The sequence below is a fragment of the Trichoplax adhaerens genome, genomic scaffold, assembly GCF_000150275.1.
Source record: "Trichoplax adhaerens TRIADscaffold_17 genomic scaffold, whole genome shotgun sequence".
NCBI lineage: Eukaryota > Metazoa > Placozoa > Uniplacotomia > Trichoplacea > Trichoplacidae > Trichoplax > Trichoplax adhaerens.
Window position 1 is genome coordinate 1,149,465 of NW_002060959.1, and position 20,437 is coordinate 1,169,901.

The 20,437-nt window shown below is 34.0% G+C and overlaps 3 protein-coding genes across 3 annotated transcripts in view; 1 reads left to right on the forward strand and 2 right to left on the reverse strand.

Moving 5' to 3' along the window:
• Positions 1-1,664: 1,664 nt before the first annotated feature.
• Positions 1,665-5,444, forward strand: TRIADDRAFT_50939 (uncharacterized protein; the record flags this gene model as incomplete). The annotated part of the gene is made up of 5 exons (XM_002116690.1): positions 1,665-1,962; positions 4,030-4,172; positions 4,426-4,718; positions 4,850-5,005; positions 5,102-5,444. The coding sequence occupies 5 exons, from the start codon at positions 1,665-1,667 to the stop codon at positions 5,442-5,444; spliced, it is 1,233 nt and encodes a 410-aa protein (XP_002116726.1).
• A 548-nt stretch (positions 5,445-5,992) lies between these two features.
• On the reverse strand, positions 5,993-18,080 carry TRIADDRAFT_60790 (uncharacterized protein; the record flags this gene model as incomplete). The annotated part of the gene is made up of 39 exons (XM_002116757.1): positions 5,993-6,177; positions 6,390-6,526; positions 6,679-6,760; positions 6,888-7,100; positions 7,217-7,258; positions 7,406-7,466; positions 7,547-7,647; positions 7,807-8,009; positions 8,125-8,201; positions 8,347-8,394; positions 8,507-8,694; positions 8,844-8,917; positions 9,101-9,198; positions 9,396-9,578; positions 9,735-9,824; positions 9,985-10,074; positions 10,456-10,623; positions 11,190-11,279; positions 11,348-11,426; positions 11,591-11,661; positions 11,733-11,960; positions 12,061-12,115; positions 12,220-12,308; positions 12,451-12,532; positions 12,804-12,910; positions 13,087-13,281; positions 13,475-13,528; positions 13,607-13,877; positions 14,203-14,450; positions 14,559-14,624; positions 14,936-15,040; positions 15,238-15,351; positions 16,425-16,520; positions 16,660-16,767; positions 16,980-17,055; positions 17,128-17,198; positions 17,308-17,463; positions 17,634-17,805; positions 17,932-18,080. 39 exons carry the CDS (start codon positions 18,078-18,080, stop codon positions 5,993-5,995), a joined length of 4,722 nt encoding a protein of 1,573 aa, XP_002116793.1.
• Positions 18,081-18,258: 178 nt separating this feature from the next.
• TRIADDRAFT_60791 (uncharacterized protein) overlaps positions 18,259-20,437 on the reverse strand; it is a gene marked incomplete at both ends in the record, with an annotated part of 8,356 nt that continues 6,177 nt past the window's right edge. The window contains 5 exons of the mRNA XM_002116758.1: positions 18,259-18,456; positions 18,682-19,243; positions 19,408-19,620; positions 19,737-19,867; positions 19,989-20,238. Coding sequence (XP_002116794.1) covers positions 18,259-18,456; positions 18,682-19,243; positions 19,408-19,620; positions 19,737-19,867; positions 19,989-20,238 — 1,354 coding nt within the window. The remainder of the gene's footprint in view (positions 18,457-18,681; positions 19,244-19,407; positions 19,621-19,736; positions 19,868-19,988; positions 20,239-20,437) is intronic.

Consider the following 20,437-nt stretch of genomic DNA (forward strand, 5'->3'; position numbering starts at 1 on the left):
TCAGCCCATCGGCCAGCCGTGGGTGTCTCTGGTGTTGTCAAATACTCTACAGTATAGCGTCCAGTAGACTACAGTGTACAGTACAACGAACTGGATACAGTACTGTACAGTACTGGAACTGGAAAGAAACGTCGGTGACGACGAGTGACCACCATCGAGGTTCAGCCCATCGCCAGCCGTGGGTATGGCGTCTCTGGTGTTGTCAAATACTCTACAGTATAGCGTCCAGTAGACTACAGTGTACAGTACAACGAACTGGATACAGTACTGTACAGTACTGTCAAGAAACGTCAGTGACGACGAGTGACCACCATCGAGGTTCAGCCCATCGCCAGCCGTGGGTATGGCGTCTCTGGTGTTGTCAAATACTCTACAGTATAGCGTCCAGTAGACTACAGTGTACAGTACAACGAACTGGATACAGTACTGTACAGTACTGTCAAGAAACGTCAGTGACGACGAGTGACCACCATCGAGGTTCAGCCCATCGCCAGCCGTGGGTATGGCGTCTCTGGTGTTGTCAAATACTCTACAGTATAGCGTCCAGTAGACTACAGTGTACAGTACAACGAACTGGATACAGTACTGTACTGTCAAGAAACGTCAGTGACGATGAGTGACCACCATCGAGGTTCAACCCATCGCCAGCCGTGGGTAGGGCCGTGGGTGTCTCTGGACTGTTATCAAATACTGTATAGCGTCCAGTAGACTACAGTACAGTGTACAGTGTACAGTACAACGAAGTGGATACTGTACTGCACTGGAAAGAAACGTCAGTGACGACGAGTGACCACCATCGAGGTTCAACCCATCGCCAGCCGTGGGTAGGGCCGTGGGTGTCTCTGGACTGTTGTCAAATACTGTATAGCGTCCAGTAGACTACAGTACAGTGTACAGTGTACAGTACAACGAAGTGGATACTGTACTGCACTGGAAAGAAACGTCAGTGACGACGAGTGACCACCATCGAGGTTCAACCCATCGCCAGCCGTGGGTAGGGCCGTGGGTGTCTCTGGTGTTGTCCAAGTTTAAAAGCTTCAAACTCGCCCCCAGGCCAATCACTCTCGCTCGCCCTCTTGCAGTACACTTGCAATATTGTCAGTGACTTTGGTGGAAAATTGCAACAAACTCCAAGAAAAAAATGTCTGCCATCCAAACAGTAAGTCTTAGCGTGTAGATAGAATGCATTGAGGCATGTTTTGTTGTTCCTTTGGGTGTTTGTGCACTTATTTGAAGTGGACCAACCCCCTAAAACGCTGCAAGAAAACAGTTGAAAACAACCAATGGCGTCGTTGACGCGCATTGGACGCTTTCCACCTTCGATACAATCCATGCAAGCCTGTGGGCTGCAATGCCTACGATCAAGTAGATGGCAGCAGCCTTGGCTAAGCAATGACAGCTCGAAAGAGACTTGCTCCATCAGTTTCAATGCTTGGTTAGGTTTTACCAAGCAATTTTTTCCTTTTTTTTGGTTTTTTCCCTTTTTCAAGTCATCACTTTGTCTTGATGATAATGTTCGTTACAACCAGGGATGGTCATGACAAGGATCGATATTGTTGATACTAGAATTAATAAGCTATACTTTTCAAATGATGCAGGTGTTGGACAAGTTTACCGTTTCCACGGAAACTTTACGTGCTATGATTGAACAATTCCATAGCGAAATGGCTGATGGATTATCCAAGGATAAAAAAAGCAGTTTAAAAATGTTGCCCAGTTTTGTTCGATCAACACCCACTGGAAAAGAATCGGGCGACTATTTAGCACTGGATATTGGTGGAACCAATTTTCGCGTTTTGCGTTGCAGCTTAAATGATGGCCAAATTCAAACCAATGCCGAGGTTTATCCTATGAGCTCTGAAGTGATGACAGGGACAGGTCGTGACCTCTTTGCTTTTATTGCTGATTGTATCAAAAGCTTTTTGCAAAAATATGATATCAAAGGAAGCAACATACCACTAGGTAAGAATAGCTAGCGTCCAGTCAATACCACACGTTGATATTGCTATCCAAAGGGATGGCTAGGATAGGATAGGATTTCCATGTTGTAAGTACAATAGTCCTGTGAAATGAGAGAATTTCATCAGCTCGTTATTACTACCCATGCTACTTTTGTTGATGATAGCAAATTCCTTCAATGTGGTCAGACACAATCTCGACAATCAGTCACTTCATCGCCGTTTCCTTTTTTTACACATCTTAAGGGCCTAATGGCTCGTTCTACAATAAGCCAGTAGGATTAGTAATAATAATAGTCAGACAGCTGGTTAGCCATTGTTAGAGTTCAAACTATTTCTCATGCGGATATTGGCCTTAGAAACTCTTCCATGCTATTCCTTTTATTCCACATGCTAACATCAAATTGAGGAGAAAGAAGATCAATCAATTTAAATTACTTTGTTGCATGCTATTGAAACAGCATTGATTGTAATCGATTGATGCACTACAAGTATGCATCTACTGCACAATCGACAACGCCATCAAACGATATACTACTAGAAGAAAAATCTGTTGTTGAAGTTTGAGTACGGAAAATGGATTGCTTTCCTTTTATTTTTGCATCGAATGCAATTGTTTTGAGGTAAGCTAGCGTTGATCGAGTGAGCATGAACTGCACTCCTCCAAGGTACGAGTATTGTAATCATGTAGTACTGAAGAAGAAAAAATGGGCTGAATCATTTTCCTACTTTTGCCAAGACAGCCTATCCAAATTACAACTCTTAATGTCCATATTGAGTATAGAGAAGGACAGTTTATGCATTACTGTCTGGTAAATAATGAATTTTTCGACTTTCTTGCCAAGACAAACACGGCTGTCTCTATACAGAGTATGTGTAGTACTGTAAAAGAAGAGTTTATGCATTACTATCCGCTAGAAGAGATCGAAAGACTAGCTATACCCTATTCATATCAATACACATAAAAATAGAAACAGTTTTTCGGACTTCTATATCATGATTTACAAGCCAGAAAAACTGTTTGGTTTACATTATGATTTCGATAGAGAACGCGAAAACTTGTTTCACTCTCCGGCCTACTCTACTCAGTGTATAGTGCATACTATACGATGTGATCCGATATTACAATTTTTGCACATCAGTTTGTGCAAAATGGATCGCTAATACACGGTATTAATATGTCCAGATAGCTCTTGACTTGAAGATTCTATATCCGTAATTCAAGTTTACATTGAAGCAGTAAATTTAGCGCTACAACCCATGCAAAACCAATATTTTCTACCGAAGCCATTTCTAACTAAGCTAATTTTCATCGGGATAAAGATTCATCAATGAGTAATTAACTTTCTATGATAAGAGACCTATCTGTACATATACGAAAGTTGATAACGGTTGGTCTTTTTCAAGCGTTTTACCGATAGTTTTTACTATTCAAATATATCGGAGAAAAGGGATCACATTGTAACTACTATACTATACCTGACAGTATCATATTGCACACTGTACTGTACACTAACAGTAATGAAGGGAAAATATTTTGCCAAATCTCATACAATACGCTCCAGGATATGAACCACTCTAACCCTAACTTTGTGGTCTTTCGTCTATCTTTGCAGTTTAGAATCATACTCTTGCTTCTGTATCCAAATTCGTCGACACCTTTACTATGAACGACCGTACCAAGTTATTTGCCAGTATGGTGTCCCTAACAAATGATGATGACATCATATGCTTGAAATGTTGTTATTTTACCATCCGTATCTAACGATAGGACCACTTGTTTTTCCCTAACGGAGTTAATGAATGAATATTGCAATCTTATCTACAGTTTATCTAGCATTGAAACAATTGGCGATCAACACATACAGTACAGTACTGTACAATACATCGCACACTCTACTGTACAGTATCAGACTTCTAAATTATAGTAAACATATTGCAATACCAAAAAAATGCGATAAAAGCTTATAGATAGACATTGGCATATCAATGATGTAGGTCAAATCGACATCATCAAGTCATTGTGATAATACCTGTATGAATTAATTAAAATACTTTTGCAATCTTGCAGGCTTTACGTTTTCATTCCCATGCACCCAACATAGCTTGAACAGAGCTACCTTAATCACTTGGACTAAAGGCTTTACTGCAAGTGGCGTAGAGGGTGAAGAAGTTGTTCAACTCTTGCAAAATGCTTTAGCTGAGAGATGTCCGGTAAGACATTAGTCAATGATGGTCAACTACAGTGCTCATGTAGCAATTAATTGAACTCTAGGATACTAATCAGTTATTGAAAGTGACAAAGTTACTATTGTACACTAGTGTGATTTCAGACCATCTTAGTAGGAAAGGAATAGTTTTTTTAGCAATGGTCATCAACCTATTGCACACTAAAAATTCGTCAAAAATGTGACTCGTACTAACATCAATCTTAAAATATCTCTTCATGATACATTTCCAACATCAGGACTTTAAAGTCAACGTTGCCGCCATTGTCAACGATACTGTAGGCACATTAATGGCTAGCGCCTACGAAAATCCAAAGTCTGTCATTGGCTTAATCATCGGTACTGGCACTAATGCGTGCTATATGGAGCAGTTAGATGCTGTAGAAAAATGGACTGGCGACCGTGATGACCCAAAACAGGTGATCATAAATATTGAATGGGGATCTTTCGGAGATCATGGACATTTGGATAATATCCGAACTGGCTTCGACAGAGAAATCGATGAACATTCTCTAAATCGTGGCAAAAATACGTAAGTTCTTCAGAAATTTTGAATTTCTCTCGTCTAGTCTCTTCTCGAATTGATTGGATACGCTCTCACTTACTGCAATTTTACGCTATCAAGTGACTTATAATGAGGCCTGATTCACCTTCTTCTCATAGCTTTGAAAAGATGATATCTGGTATGTACTTAGGTGAAGTTGTCCGCTTGGCTGCATTACTCCTTGTTAAAGATGGTGCCCTCTTTAATGGCAATGCCGGTGATAAATTTAATATTCGTGAAAGCTTTGAAACTCGTTATGTATCCGAGATCGTAGGGTAAGTGATGCCTATTGAAATTGATCACCAACTGATTGATTGACGTAGTTCAATTTATCGATGAATAATAACAGTTATTATACACTTTGTTAATAGGGAAAATGGTGCAGCTAATGCTCGCGAAATTTTAAAGGATAAATTTGGTATTGACGCTAGTGAAAGTGATGTCGATACAATAGTCAAATTATGTAACGCAGCATCGGTACGCGCTGGTCGTTTAGCAGCAACTGGAATAGCCGCTATTTTGTTAAAGATCAATGAAACCAAGGATCGTATTGTGGCCGTTGATGGTTCTGTATACAAGAAACATCCAACTTTTGCCAAAATCATGTCTGATACTCTAAGCGAGCTCATTCCAGGTAACACAATATCATGGGTACTTGCAGACGATGGCTCTGGTGTTGGAGCAGCTATGGTTGCTGCTGTTACTAAAGTCTAATGCCATAAATTGCCCAATTCAATTTGTCTATCTCATTCACTTACGAGTATAATAGTTCATAAGCTACTACCGTAATTAAACATTTTTAATTCGTTATGTTATTGTAGGCTGACGCCGCTATGGTGTATGCAATAAAAATGTAATCTTAAGTGGCTCGATTTTTCCAGTTTCATGCTATTCGATATTTTAAAATTTTGTACACCTTTAGTGGGTAACTTTAAAATTGATCTTTATTAGCAAGCAATTGGCACCAAAAATTGTATTGTCGTTAATATTGATGAAAAACCTTATCAAAAATAATAAAAAAATTTACAGTACTTTTACAGGCTTATACGTATGTGAATGTATGTATCTACGAGTATATATACAATACTGGTCACAAGAATAAGATTAGTTCATTAGCGGTTGCTATTTTAAAATTCAAGATTTAGCATGACCTATGCGTACCACTGAATAACATTCTTAACTTGAATTCCTGCTAAACAAGTATAATACTATAAAATGAGATTACACCATCAGATAGAAATGAAACATAGCATCATTTGTCGCTAGTTTATAATCAAGTTGGGTAAGCCATAAATAACAGTATTATACCAGTCATATGATAGCTGCACTGAATTTGTGTTCTCTTCTTCTTCACGGCGACGAGCCTCAACAGCAGCAGCTATATCAAGACTACCTTTATGACTTGATGCAAGATCTTGTTCCAATAGTTTTTGTTCCTTGACAGGATCTAGCAAAGCGTATACCATTTGACCAACAGTTTTATTTCCCCGTTTGGTTACCTAAAACAACAGCGGTTATGAATTAATATATAATTGTAGAATGCAATTTTCTAAGGAGATACTGTGCCCTACAAATATACAGCATTTTGGATAGTAAGTGAAATATGATTGCCGACACATTTGTACAAGCATCAATCTAATGCTTAATTGGTAAATTTACCTCCAATAAATTGGCGTATTCTTTCCTTATTCTGTTGTAATTTCGTTCCCCATTGGTTAATTACGACTGAACCCACTCCGGACAAAGTAAAGAGTGCAGCTGTTTCTAATGGTTCTTCTAGTTGTAATTCTTCCACACTATGCGATAAAATTTTAAGAATATTAAATTTCGATTTTAAGCAATTACAAAATCTGTTTGCAAGAACTGAGTATCTCATTCTCTTCCTCTTCGACACAACAGGTATCCGTGCGATGTAGTATGACACGAATACTTATGTCAGAGTATTAACCTTTTCTGAGCGTCAATTTTGGCTTGATTATGAAAGCTTTGATACGAATGGGCTTGATCTAGTATGACAACTAATCGGCAATCTGGAATATATTACAACGGCAGAAGGTTCAGAATTGAATCAAAATATTTTTTCGCAATTGTATCAACATATAAAATTTTGTCCATCTTTCACCAATGAATCTAAATTTTATAAATATAGAATTATACCTGGCAAATTTAAAGGCGCTAAATATTTAGGTGAAAAATCAGCTAAACAGCGCTCATAGGCGTAGTATATAAAAGCAGAACTTTGCAACAGGATTCGTTGCCATTCACCCAAGCTAGGAGCATGGTCATTGCCCATTAAACCATACCATCGATTTGTCACTGCTGGTCTACTTTTCAAGATTGAGGTCATAACTTGGGATGGAGAAAACTCGCCTAATATATTAATAGTAAAATATGAGTAACACAGTAATTTAAAGATGGATACTCAATTACATGATCATCTTGGGTTTAGATAAAATAACTGATCATAGTTGTATTTTGACTCTTACCCATATCAGATCCAAAGTTTTTAGTATCGACAACATCTTCAACTTGCGTTAAGGGCAAATATATTTATATATTTCACAGAACAATTTCAAAGGGTAAATATAGTTTTAACGTATACTTCATTTTAACTAGTTATCGCTCTAACTAAGCTATTAGCTATCGCTATCAAAAAATTGGATGTTTTTGGATACATCGAACGTAAGATGAGTTGATATTAAGCCCATTAGCGGGAGGAGCTCTTTCTGTTAAATTCTATAACAAAACCATAGGTACAAGTTACGACCAATGGTATAGATTATCTAGTTACGTTGAAATGTATAAGCAATTATTACCTGCTGCTTTCCTTTTTTGTCACTTCTTTTGCTCGTGGTTGTCGGTTTTATTTGATCACTTACTTTCGGTTTTCGCTTTTCTCGTTTTTCCCTCCCTTCATCTAAATAAGAAGAAATGATTAATGTTAAGATCAATATACTGTATATGAGCACAAGTAGTTTACCTTCATTAAAGATTACGTCACTTGCTGATAAAGTAAACTAAATAATTCTATAGCAATCTATTTCTACAGTTAGTTAACCAACTATTATGAACCTACCGTCAATCAAGCGATGACGAAGTATCTGTAAGGAGAAATCTCGAGAAATAGACGAGACACTAGCCGAGCGAAAGAAGGAAGTCGCTTCCAAAGGTAACCGAAGTAGCTCTTTATCAGCTAATATAACAAGAAAATCACCCGTTGTGTGGCTTGAGCCAGGTGGACCACTCATATTTGAAGTACCAGTGCGGCCAGTGCCAGGTCTATGAATGGAGTAAAAAAATTTAAGGCCTGAAATTTAATTTGATAAAAAAAAAATACGAAATGCATAGAAAGGTATCTGTATCTAGGCTAAAATGATTTATTACGATTTCTAACCTTCCAATAAAGTCAAATTTGTCCAAAATAGGGCTTAAATATTCATCAAGATCAGTAATTAAATCATTAAAATTTGCCTGAAATCATAGAAGATGCTACTTTTAAATTAAAATGGTTTAACCAAGTTACGTTTAAGAATATCAGTACTAACTACCGAAAGTACATAGGTCATTCCGCTATTTATTTGCATTTAATACGATCCAAAAGATGAGTGGGTAATACCTGCAATGATTCTTCTTCCGCTGTAAATTTTTGTTGCTCTTTAGCTTCCTGTGTATAGATAAATTAACAATTTAGCAACGATGTTCATGCAGTAAGACAACTAGTAATTACGCTATATATACTGTAATCAATTATAAAGTTAAGAAATTTATTATCCTACTTTAATGTCACTTTCCCCATCAAATGAAGATATTAATTTCTCTTGTTGTTGTTGTATATGTTCTAAACGATTCCACCTAACCAAGGCCGCTGAAAGATCTTTTTTATATTGATCGAATTTTTCCAATAAGTTATCTAATTGTATTGGAGAAACATCAGCTCTGGCTACTGACGCATTAATAGGTAGGTCTATAAAGAAAATAAGTCAATAATTTAGCGCAGGAAAGAATTTTTAACTACCAATAACCTCGCCTTTGATTGATTACAAACAATATTTTAACAACTGCTAAATTTTGATCTTTGCAGTTAATTGTATATTTAAATGGATGTAGAGTTACTTTGGCTGGATAATTTGGTTGCTTTAATAGTTGCAGTCTTTGATTTTTCCAGCATAGCTCCATATAAAACCGATCTATTAAATCCAAAAGAAAATCTAAATATTACCATTTTTCGAAAATATAAGATACGAATATACTGTAATAGGCTCTCAAAGTTCTAATAAGAATTCAGTAAAATATGAATCAGCCCATATAGTAGTCCTGTAATGACTGAAAATGGCTCTAATTCTAAAAGATATTATTAATACGGTACTAACTTATCCGGTGAATGCTGCAGTATTATGCAAGAGATACCCGCCGGGAGATCTTTCATTAAATCTAAATGATTTGGGCTAATAGATATGAATTTCCATGCCTACAATTTAAGCAGTAATATAATTAACCTTTAATTATTGGATCCATTTAAGTATATAATACTTTTAAAATTAAATTGTTAAATCAGTATAGATGATTAGTTGAAATAATTAATACAAGCTTAAAACTTTTTCCATTATATTATAAAAATAAGTTACGGTAATTTGTGTATAAATTATAATAGAATTAATACCATACCTCACTAGTTACTTCCAGTAGATCCAAATTACTCTGTAATGTAGTAGATATGGCTTCGTTGATATCACATGATGCAATTTTAATATGTCGTCGTTGTTGTAGTAAGGCTGCTTGGCGAGATGCTGTTGGATCTCGCTGAGCTCCCATTAATGTTTCGTATAAAAATTGACTAGCTGCACAGCTCTACGTCAATAGTAAGCTTAATGTTACAATGGCGAAATCAAGCTAATTTTAAGCATTATATATCTCTGAGTTAATAATTTTAGATATATTGCTATTTAATAGGACAAAATATACTCCTTATACTGCTAGATTCATTATAACTACGCATAAAGCTACCTGATGCAAAGCTAAATATTGGGCTGTTGTCAAGGGATCATATCTACCACAGCATTCCACCATTTCAAGCGCTGCCAACGATAATATATCCTAAGAGAGCGTATTAATTAACATTGTTCCATTAGATTTGAAAACTTGGAATTAAATTATTTGTGAAGAATTTGCAAAAATCGCCGTAATTTATGCCAAAAATGCATTCAACGATATTGTTTAAGTATAGCAGAACAACTAACTAATTTTCTGTACTTACATGATGACGATGTGACAGACAGAGATGCACACACTGAGATACGCAATCATTCGCTTGCGCTAGGTAATTTTGACTTAAACCATAATTAAACTACAGAAGCAAAGATATAAAATAGATCAAGATACCATAAATTAGCAAAATATTTCTTCAATCCAAGTAAAATCTAACACAGTTGACATAGGGCTGAGTAATCATATTGGAAGATTACTAGCGAGGCGTACTTACATATACGAGAGAATGCTTAGTAAACTCAATATAAAGTCATTATTTAAAACAGCAAGGCTAATTTATATTGCTAACACAAACCAAACTTAATATCTCTATCATACTTCGCTGGTTAATACGATCAAAATATAGTACAAATACAGGAAATTTGAAAAGTAGTAATTACTATGCAGAACTGTTCAATTATAGGGCTATGGAACAAAAAGCTATTTTTAAGTGTAAAACCAATAAAAATTTCTTTATTACCAGATATCGAATTGCACGATATTTTCTATTGCCGAATTCCAACTCGAGTTCACTTTTATCATCTCTTGCCTCATCTTGATCAGAAATGCTACCGTCGGATAATTCGTATAAATCTTTGTCATTCTTTTGGTCAGGCACCTCATTATTTAGTAAGTTTTTCTGATTATTCTGAGTCAGAAAGATTACCGAGATAGCAATTAAATTTCGATAGAAAGTCACTTTAATTAAATGTCCTGATCTGCTATTTACGCAGATTTCTATCTATATTAAAATCTAATCTAGCATCGTGCCCTTTTTTTAATAGCTGCATATCCATATCAGTTTCAAATAATCAATGGTACTTAAGTAGTATACAATTAATATGTTTATAAACAAAGTTGATGTGGCATACATTAATTAAAGATGATCAAATAATGCAATAGATGTATTAATGGCACTAATTAATAGGTGCTTGCTTCTTGAAATATATATAAAGCAGTTATTCTCTATCAGACCTAATTTGCTTGTAGACGATCGATTAATTTACTTGTATTAGAAATTATTAGTTAATATCACTATTCATTATCACTATATTAGCCGACTTTGTAGACCGACAAGGCAACGTAAGTATACAGTATAATAGCATATTTGGCGCAGTTTTTACACCAATTATTGAAGCAATAAACAACTTGATTGACTATTGTACTATAAAGGTAATATTACGGAGAAAATTGCTCGGCTAAGCTGTATTTTACCGTTAAAAGTAAATCGTTCCATGGTAAAACTTCACTGGGATTAGCTTGGAAAGCTTTTAATCTTAAACTCTTACCAGCTGCATACAACACCTAACAAGAAACGATCATTAAAAATGTAGTACTAATGGGAAAACAATACAGATCAATTACAGTAGTACCTCAGCTTTTAGCTTGATAGATGATCCAGCTAAATGATGAGCTATCGATAAATGTGTTAGTGCTTTTCCTGTGAATGTACTAATAGAAAAATATATAGACAAGTATTGCTTTTAGTCGTAATTCATTATGAAAACTGGCAAATAGTCGTTTGATATAGATTTATTAATCCAACAGTAATTCAAGCTAGCTAATGGAAAAATGGCATTAAAATTTCGAGTTCATAAAAGGAAAAGCATTTTTACTTTATTGCTGTTTTCCAAATGGTATCAATGGAATTAGGAATAGGCGTTGGTCTGACATATTCATCGAATACCTACCAAGATTGATTAATCTTTACTGTGAATTATTAGATACATTTATGTGTAATAAAGTATAAAGCTTTACCCGCTGTACACTATCTTTCCTTGCATCAAGCTTCCGCTTTTGCTGGTCTTCTGCATCAGCTGTAATCATGATTACAATAACATGATTGGCAAACGCTAACCGAGCTTGAATACTCTCTCTTTGAACCGGCAGATTAGCTTCTCTTGGCTTTAATACAGGCTTTAACGTTGTACTATCAACATAGACATCATTTGATAACTGTACTGCTTCTTCGTAAGATTGCAAGGCCTAAAGATATAGAACCATAAAATATCATAGATATTGTCATTTCTTTATTGAGGTATAGAAACTCTATCAACAACTACTATAATGAAAACATTAAGGTTACCTCAAGTAGGTACTGATGTTGATCATCTGTTGTTGACGCTACATTTGCTAACAAGCTGCCATGATGATTAAAAAAAGATGGGTTTAACGGATTTTAAATTCAAAGATAAGAGAGTAAGAAATCATGAAATGCAATAAAAGAGTCAAAAATCTAGCCTACTTTTTCAATTTTCCTTGCTCAATTAACACTTTCGATGCTTCTCTTTTAAAACCTTCATTTTTCAAATCTTCGATAGATGTATTGTAATGCTAAGCAAAACAAGATAAAAAATAAACACATAATACGCCTATAACTTTTAATAGACTATTACAGCTTGTTTTCAAATGATTTATTTTGTGTCCTTGTTCTAAGTTAGTGTAGCCTTTAATTATCAAGGTGGCGAAATAATACCTCTAAAGCGGTTATTAATGTTGCATGTAATTGACTATAATTTTCCATTTCCTTCGATTCTTCCATTTCTAGTGCTGCCAATCTAAAATCAATAGATCAGAAGCGAGAAAACAGATTTATACTTTTAGCTATTTAGATTTAGATTCTAACTCTTAGAAGTTGAAAGACCTTTCCTATTAAAATAAACAAATACTATTTATGTTCCAATATGTATTTATATAAAATCTCGATTTAAATTACTCTATCTAAATGCTATAACATTTCATAAAAATCTTAGCCAATTTCTAATAACCGTCTAATCTATTGAGTAAAGTCCTAAGTGAACTATATATTCTAACCCTGAGCAATGTTACCTAGCTGTTAGCAGTGCTTTGACATATGTAATATAGTTAACTTCATTCTTCCGCTCTTCTGCTAGTTCGACTAGACAACCAATAGAATGAAGTAGTACAGTCTTTGCCTATTTTGACGTATAACGGATGAAAAGAAAGACATAAGTGAAATTTAGAATATTTTTATTTCATTGATATTCAATCATTACTAGACTCCATAATTACGCATAAAATAACTGTAATGAATGTTATACTTTGTTTCGCTTTATAAAGAAAATTAAGTAGTTTCAATGGGTTAAATTACCTGAGACTTTCGATAACTATCTTGTAACAACACATCAACTAGACATAAAATTGTTTTTAGCCACATTCCTTTATCAACGGCATTCTTTTGAGCATCAATTAGTTTAGCTAAAGCATGCGGTATATTAGCTTCTCGATACAATATCACAGCGAGATTGTAATAAATTCTCGTCATTAGTTCCTTGTCATCGAAGACCTAGTAATAAAATTAATAAATTCTATCAGTTATTCTGCAATACGAAGAAAAAGGTAAGCTATCAAATAATCTGTAGATTTTCATAAATAATATCAATTAAAACGATTGCAAATGTATATATATATATATATATGCACAGAATTCTAAATAAGTGCATTTCAGCCAGCTCTTAGAATAGATAAATATTTATTACCTCAGCTGAAAACTGTGCCTCAGTTAAATATTGTCGAGCGGACTGATAACGTCCCTAAATATTATGGAGAAAGAATTAATAAATAGGTCTCTTAGGATAGAAAACTATATCAATAAATTAAGTAATTTTTACCTGCTTAATTAATAATTCCGCTGTATCTGTCCATAAATGGCGTAATGATACATTGCCAATAACAATCTTTAACGATTTGATTGCAACGGTACTATTAAACTCGAAATTTCTTATATCAATTGAATTTTTAACAGATTTAATCGTAGTTTCTGGCTTGTCGTCGTAATCGTCTTCAAATCGAACAGTTGCTTTCTTTTTAGCTGCAATCTTTTCGCCTTCGAGTTCGACACGATTTTGTATTTCTTGCCACTCGTGAATCTCTTCTCTCGATCTATCATTTCATGGAAATCAAGCCAAGTTAATATCTTTTATTTAAAATATAGCTCCATTTTACTTCACTACACTAGTATTTATATATATATATATATCATGAGCTTTCCATTACTAATCGTATAATCGTGTGATCACAAAGATGAAATAAGTCGCAGGAAAGCAATATTCAATTAAAAACAGCGTAGAGAATTACAGAATAAGTAATGAATAATGCCCAATTTCGAATAATATAATGAACATTTATCTTTGTTAAATTGATATACAAAAAAATTGGCTACTATTCCGCTACAGTTCAGTTAAACTGCTAAAATAAGCTGGCATACTTTGCTTGTTCGCTCTCGTCTATAACGACATCACCGGCAATTTGTTCATGATGTTTAACACCCGATACCAAATTTAAATCTTGATATAGTTGAATGGATAGTAGACGGCTATAACTGATCAAAGTTTTATGTTCAATCACATCCTGAGCGAGCAAAGTCATCATAGACACCAACGGTGGGCATAATTGATGATAACCAGATTGTTGACATAATTCCAAAAAATCTTTCATTATTTGAAATGTTAACATCTATTTTATAAGGAAGCAAAAGTCATTAGTGCTGTATCTATATTCAAAACTAAAAATTTTTAATCAGTAAGTAGAGAAAATAACAAGTTAGTTAATTCATGCACCTACCGGCTTATTAATTGAGATTTTGTTGAAACCACAACCAGTAGTATCGTTCTTTATAGCATTACGAAACTAGAATCCAATCAATAGCAAATGCATATAGACATAAGAGCTACTTTTACATACTATATCTTAATAATCGAACTATATTGATATTATGCAGGAAATAAGCATTAATATTTATACGTTATTATATGCTTGTCATAGATTACATTCTTAAATAAGATATGGCGATGTACAGTAGTATATTTAGAAACTCACGACTGTACAGTGTTTTACATTTCTTGAAGATTATATCTCATTAGAACGAAATAGTTTGCATTTTATTCCTGCAAATTTTTAAATACAAAAAGTAACGATTTTTATAATGAAAATTCACTAACATCATCCGGCAATTCGTAAGTGCTCCAAGCATCAATGGTGGTAGGCAGAGCCGCTGAAGGATGTATGGTGTTACTTTTTCGTTTCGGTAGTTTCAAGACCTGTAGCTGTCGGGATAGATTTTAAAAATTTGTGTTAATTAACTTATGAATGTATAAATATGGCAGCGTGGTAATCACGCCATCAAGAAATTGAAATAATTAGCCTAAATTATTTTTAAGCGTGCGCATCTACTTATAATTTAGTTCTAATATTTCTTATCCTATCGAGCTACAATCCACTTATATCAGATTTTACTTTTAACCTCTTTTGTTGAATCTTTGTTAGCATTTTTATCTTTTGCTTTCTTTGCTTCAGCTTGTCGTTCTTGAATTAATGCTAGTTCATGCAATGTTTTACTAGCAGTTATTTGATTTAACTGCAGATGCGATAATTATAATAAATATTTCAATTAGTCGAAATTTTTAAATCATGATTATCATTACGATACAAATATAATTATTACTAAACTTTAGACTATGATATAGGGAAACTGATATTTGGATTTATTTGGTTATTTTATCATTGCTATAGTAATAATTAAAAATTTATAAAGCCTAGTATATATTTTGAGCATTAACGTCAGCGATATGAATATTATTAGCGCTTTAGCAAAAATACTAATAAGTCGAAGTCAGGGATATTTTACACCGAACTCTAATATATTATTAACTTTTCAATCTGAATGATGGATATTTAAATGAATGCTTCCGTTATTGCTACTACAGTATTTAACAGAAACTATAGCTAGAAGTAGCTATTTAAAGCAGAAGCTCAATGTTAAACAAGCGTATTACCCTCCAAATCCTCATTAAGTAAGTCCAAGCAAAATGAATATATTTGCGATATTTAGGCGATGAGCGGTTGCAGGTTAACGCCATTATAACATGAATGCGTAATAAGGCTTCTAACTGTTTAACTTGTAGGATATCTTTAGCCGTAATAGGAATTTCACTTGGAATGATACCAATAGTTTCTTCACTTTTTATTGGAATATAGTCGGCAGGATTAATACCAAATAGTTCGTCGTCATCATCATCATCATCATCATCATCATCTTCATCATCTTCAGTATTAATACCATTTTCCAATTTGGCCATGCCAATTTTTCTTTTCTGTTGCTTAGCATCCGCTAAATTACATAAATATATCATTAAGCTTTCAGCAGTCTTTAAATATACGTATTTGGTGCGTTAGATAAAATAAATAATTCGACAGGATCATGCTGTATTACCAAGTTTCAATTGACATACCGATTTGAAGGCGCTCCGATCGTGCCATTGATAAAATAATATCTGCCGCCCATTCAAACTGTTTAAAAAAATTACGGGTATGCCATATTCGTTAAAACAAATATGATAGAACTGATTAGAGAATATTATCTCTGTAATATTAATAGATATGGTTACAGACTACTTGTCAGAGGCTAACATAAGTCATCTTGAAAACTACCTGATCAATAGCATCTTGTAACGGGAATAAATGACGATGCAGCCAACAACCAAATTCAAGTAAGTAATCAAACTTTTGCCACTGACTTTCTGAATTCTATTATAAATTAAAATAAAATTTTTCCAAACGTTTAATATCTAGTACGAGCCAAATTTGATTAATATCAATCAATACAGGATACAGTTTAGAGACTGCTATTGGATAGCGAGTTAAAAATAAATAATTTAAAGCTTACTTTAAGAACTTCAATTGAATTCTGATAGGATGATAACTGTTCCAGGCGGTCATCAGAACATTCGGCTACGTATCGCCACATTTCTGCAACCACCCTTTCATTTTCATCCTGCAGAAACAAAATATTATATATAATTGAAGAAATTTATTAAAGTTATGCCATTAAATGGTAATACAGTCCATAACAGTGTTCATTCCAGCATATTAATCGGTTTTTACAGATTATCGAAACATAAGAAAGTTATATTACACAATTAAAGTACAATTCTGGACTATTCGAGAACAGGATTGCACTTGCATTAGACTCTACTAATTACTTACCCTGAATTTAGCAATATCAGGCAAGACATTTTTACCCAATTTAGCTTTGAATATGACACGATGTTTAAATATTAACCTAAATAGTAAAATAAATTTGCTATCATTACTAGATATTCTCCAAAATTATGATATCAATTTTTCCACTTACAATCGATGATGTGTTCGAGGCATGTGGCTAATTGCTTTATCCATGGCTTGGAGACCTTCCTTGTATTGATCCTATTATAACAAACCATAAATAGCAAGTTTTATTATGGGATCTAGTTTCGCTAAATATTTATTAGGCAAAAGTTAAATAAAAAAAATGCATCAGTCCGATAGAATATACCTTGTCAGCGTAGCCTAAGAATAAAACACCATACATAGCAGCCCGTATAGTTAAATCATCGATATATTCTTCAGCGGTTTGGTTGGAATCTTGTAAACTTTGCTTGAGTTTTGGATCCCCTTGATCAAACGTTAATTTTGATTTTACTTCATCTGCCTACAAGATGATTTAAATTCAAACCCCAAAAATGTTTAAAGATTATTTTTATATTTCTATAACACTACCATAATTACCTTCCATTTTAAAAAATGTTTCATAAAAAAAATACTATAATACCATAGAAATTCGCTATGATGTTAGTATATATTATAAAAAATTTTCCATACCTTTGATTTATTATGAATTCGATATAAGTCAGATATACTTTCAAGTAGAAACGTTAACGGCTCAATGAGTAGTTTCCGCTCTAATGGCGGTTTGACAAGAGGTAAGCAGGTATTCCAATAATGACGTATCGCAGACATTGCTAAAGTATAACTTCTAGCTTCTATGGCACATCTAGAAAAACGGTTGCAAGTAGTAAAAATGTATTCTATACCTTAATTCTTTGTGAAAGTTTCAAGAAAAATATTTCGATATTATATATCATTGCTTTCATGAATAAGCAGATTTTACAATAACTACCTGACACTATCAACAAATGCTTGCATGGCTAATCGGCGCTGTTCAATTCTACCACCCATGGTCTCAACATAAGCCTGACCGAGAAGAGAATTCAGCAAGCTCAACATTTCATGGGCATAGACGTAACTAAACTGGCTGCCATTCACCATGATGCCATTATTGATTCATAAACAGATATAAGAAACATTTAATATCAGAATTACTGTTCTGTCACTAAATAGGATAGTAGCCTAGTCTTGCATATAGGTCAAAAATGAAATACTGATATTTATGCAGGAATTAGATACTATTAATGCATGTAAAAAATTGCTATCGATATTTATGTTATTACCATTCTTGTATCTTTTGACTCTTTAATGATGTTATCTCAGTACGTGTTCCAAATTTCAGACCTTTCTCAGAGCAACTAATGACATTATTGAAATTTTTAACTTGTAACGAGACAAGTGCTAACTTTGACCACAAATATAATTCTACGATGCAATCATTCCATGATATATTAGCTGATTCTACCCATTTAATGGCCTATTAAAATTAATTTCAAGAAATGTTATTCAATTGGTATTAAATTTTGACTTCATTAATGCTGTTAAACATTTTTACTTGATGTAATCGTTGAATTTTAATTATTTTATAATAATCTATCAGTCGGATGGAGTATCTCTTTAAAGCGAATAATTTAAAGTAAATTTAATCTATTTTGGTGCATTCTACATATATTATAATGGGTCATTACTTTAGAAATCTTACATCATTTAACGTTGGACAATTCACAAATTCTCCAAGTCCATTACGACTTGATGAAATCATTTCAACAGCGGTGATTGCCTTTGATGCAGATAGTACCGGAGTTTTATTTTCATCATGTTCATGGGATAAGTTGCGTGGAATGTTTATATTTAATAATTGGCGTAAATAAACCCATAAAGTTAACATTTTATGTCGTAACGATAAAGGTATCTTATTGTTGTCATTCGACCCATTCGTTAATGTTAATGCATTTTCAATGATGTCCATTGCTTGTTTTAATTCAGGTGTTGCATCCGGATCAATGTTAATTATTCTAGGTACTTTCATACCTGCTGTAACTATGCTATTATCAGAGCCAGTCATACTAGATTGTACAGTACGATTACTAATAGCAGTATTCGAATGAGCGATTCCAGCAGTAGTATTGCCTCCACCTCCACCTCCACCTTTACCTTTTTCTACCTCTAAAGGTAAAACGATACGAGTAGGTAATTCGGGCAGCCATGGTTGAATAATTCCTTTAGCGAGAACATAGCTTATTTCGCTGTATAAGACAGATTCCCTACGAATACAATTTTCAAGGATTAAATGAACTGCTAAAATTGATAACTCGATATAAGCAATGGCAAACAGAATGATATTTTATGCGATATAATGCTGCATGTCTCAAGATCTAATAGTCACATATAAGATATATATCGATTATTCGTCACTAAATAGTCGTACCCGTTGATTCCAATAGTCTTCATTGCAGTTAAGACTGGCTGAAAAACTGGTACGAATTCTCGGAAAGAGGCCTGATCAAATTTATGTTTGCAATAGTTCCATAAATAAGCTGCTGCGCTATAAACTAGCCATGATTCACTTAATTCGCAACCAAGTTGTAATGCACGCTTAAAGTCGTTAATCGCTGTTTGCCACAATGATTTCACCCAATCACTAGTCAAAAATAAGTTAATAGATGTTAAGAGCAATATAATAATGTGCTAAAGATTAAAGCCCCTCATGCATAGCAACACTTTTCATAATATCATATCTTGTAATATGATGCATACCAATAAGTCTTCCAGTCTGGATCGTCCAGGGTATTTGTCACTTGATTTTTTTGTTTTAGTTTGGGATCCTGAGGAGGTGAAGGGCTATCTCCTAATAAAGTACCTTCATCTCTAGACTTACAAAGATATGCCTGGACGGTAAGGTGTATTACATCAATCAGTATGCTGATAATTTATTAGCTTTTAATTAATTTTACCAATCAAATTTCAAATTAGGTCGGAGATTAATTACATAATAATTCTATAGCTGACCTCTCCATGGATGCAATATACTTCAGCAAGTATCCTCATTAATTCAGTATTGTTATGAGCCGTGATTTCTTCATTCGTGGCAACTAAATTTTGGACTTTTGGTAATGTTGTTTCTAATGAGCTATCATTAGCTCTGATAATATTCCAACGACCATCATCATATAACAGACAGAATGTAGAAGCGACCCGAGCGACATCCCATACTTCTTGCTTACGTGCCAACTTTGCTAAATCGCTCCAAAGGCGTACCCTAAGTGAGAAGTAGAGTTATAAATAATCCCTTTAATAATTTGATTCTTTAATGCTTATTTTTGCCTTTTTTCTTAGTTTTACTAATTAATTATGGAGGAGATTTTTTAATTCAATTATAATACTATGCTTTCAGACAGAGCACAGCCGATTATGCAGTCATACTATTCATGGTATGGTAGTATGCGCCGTAAATTGCA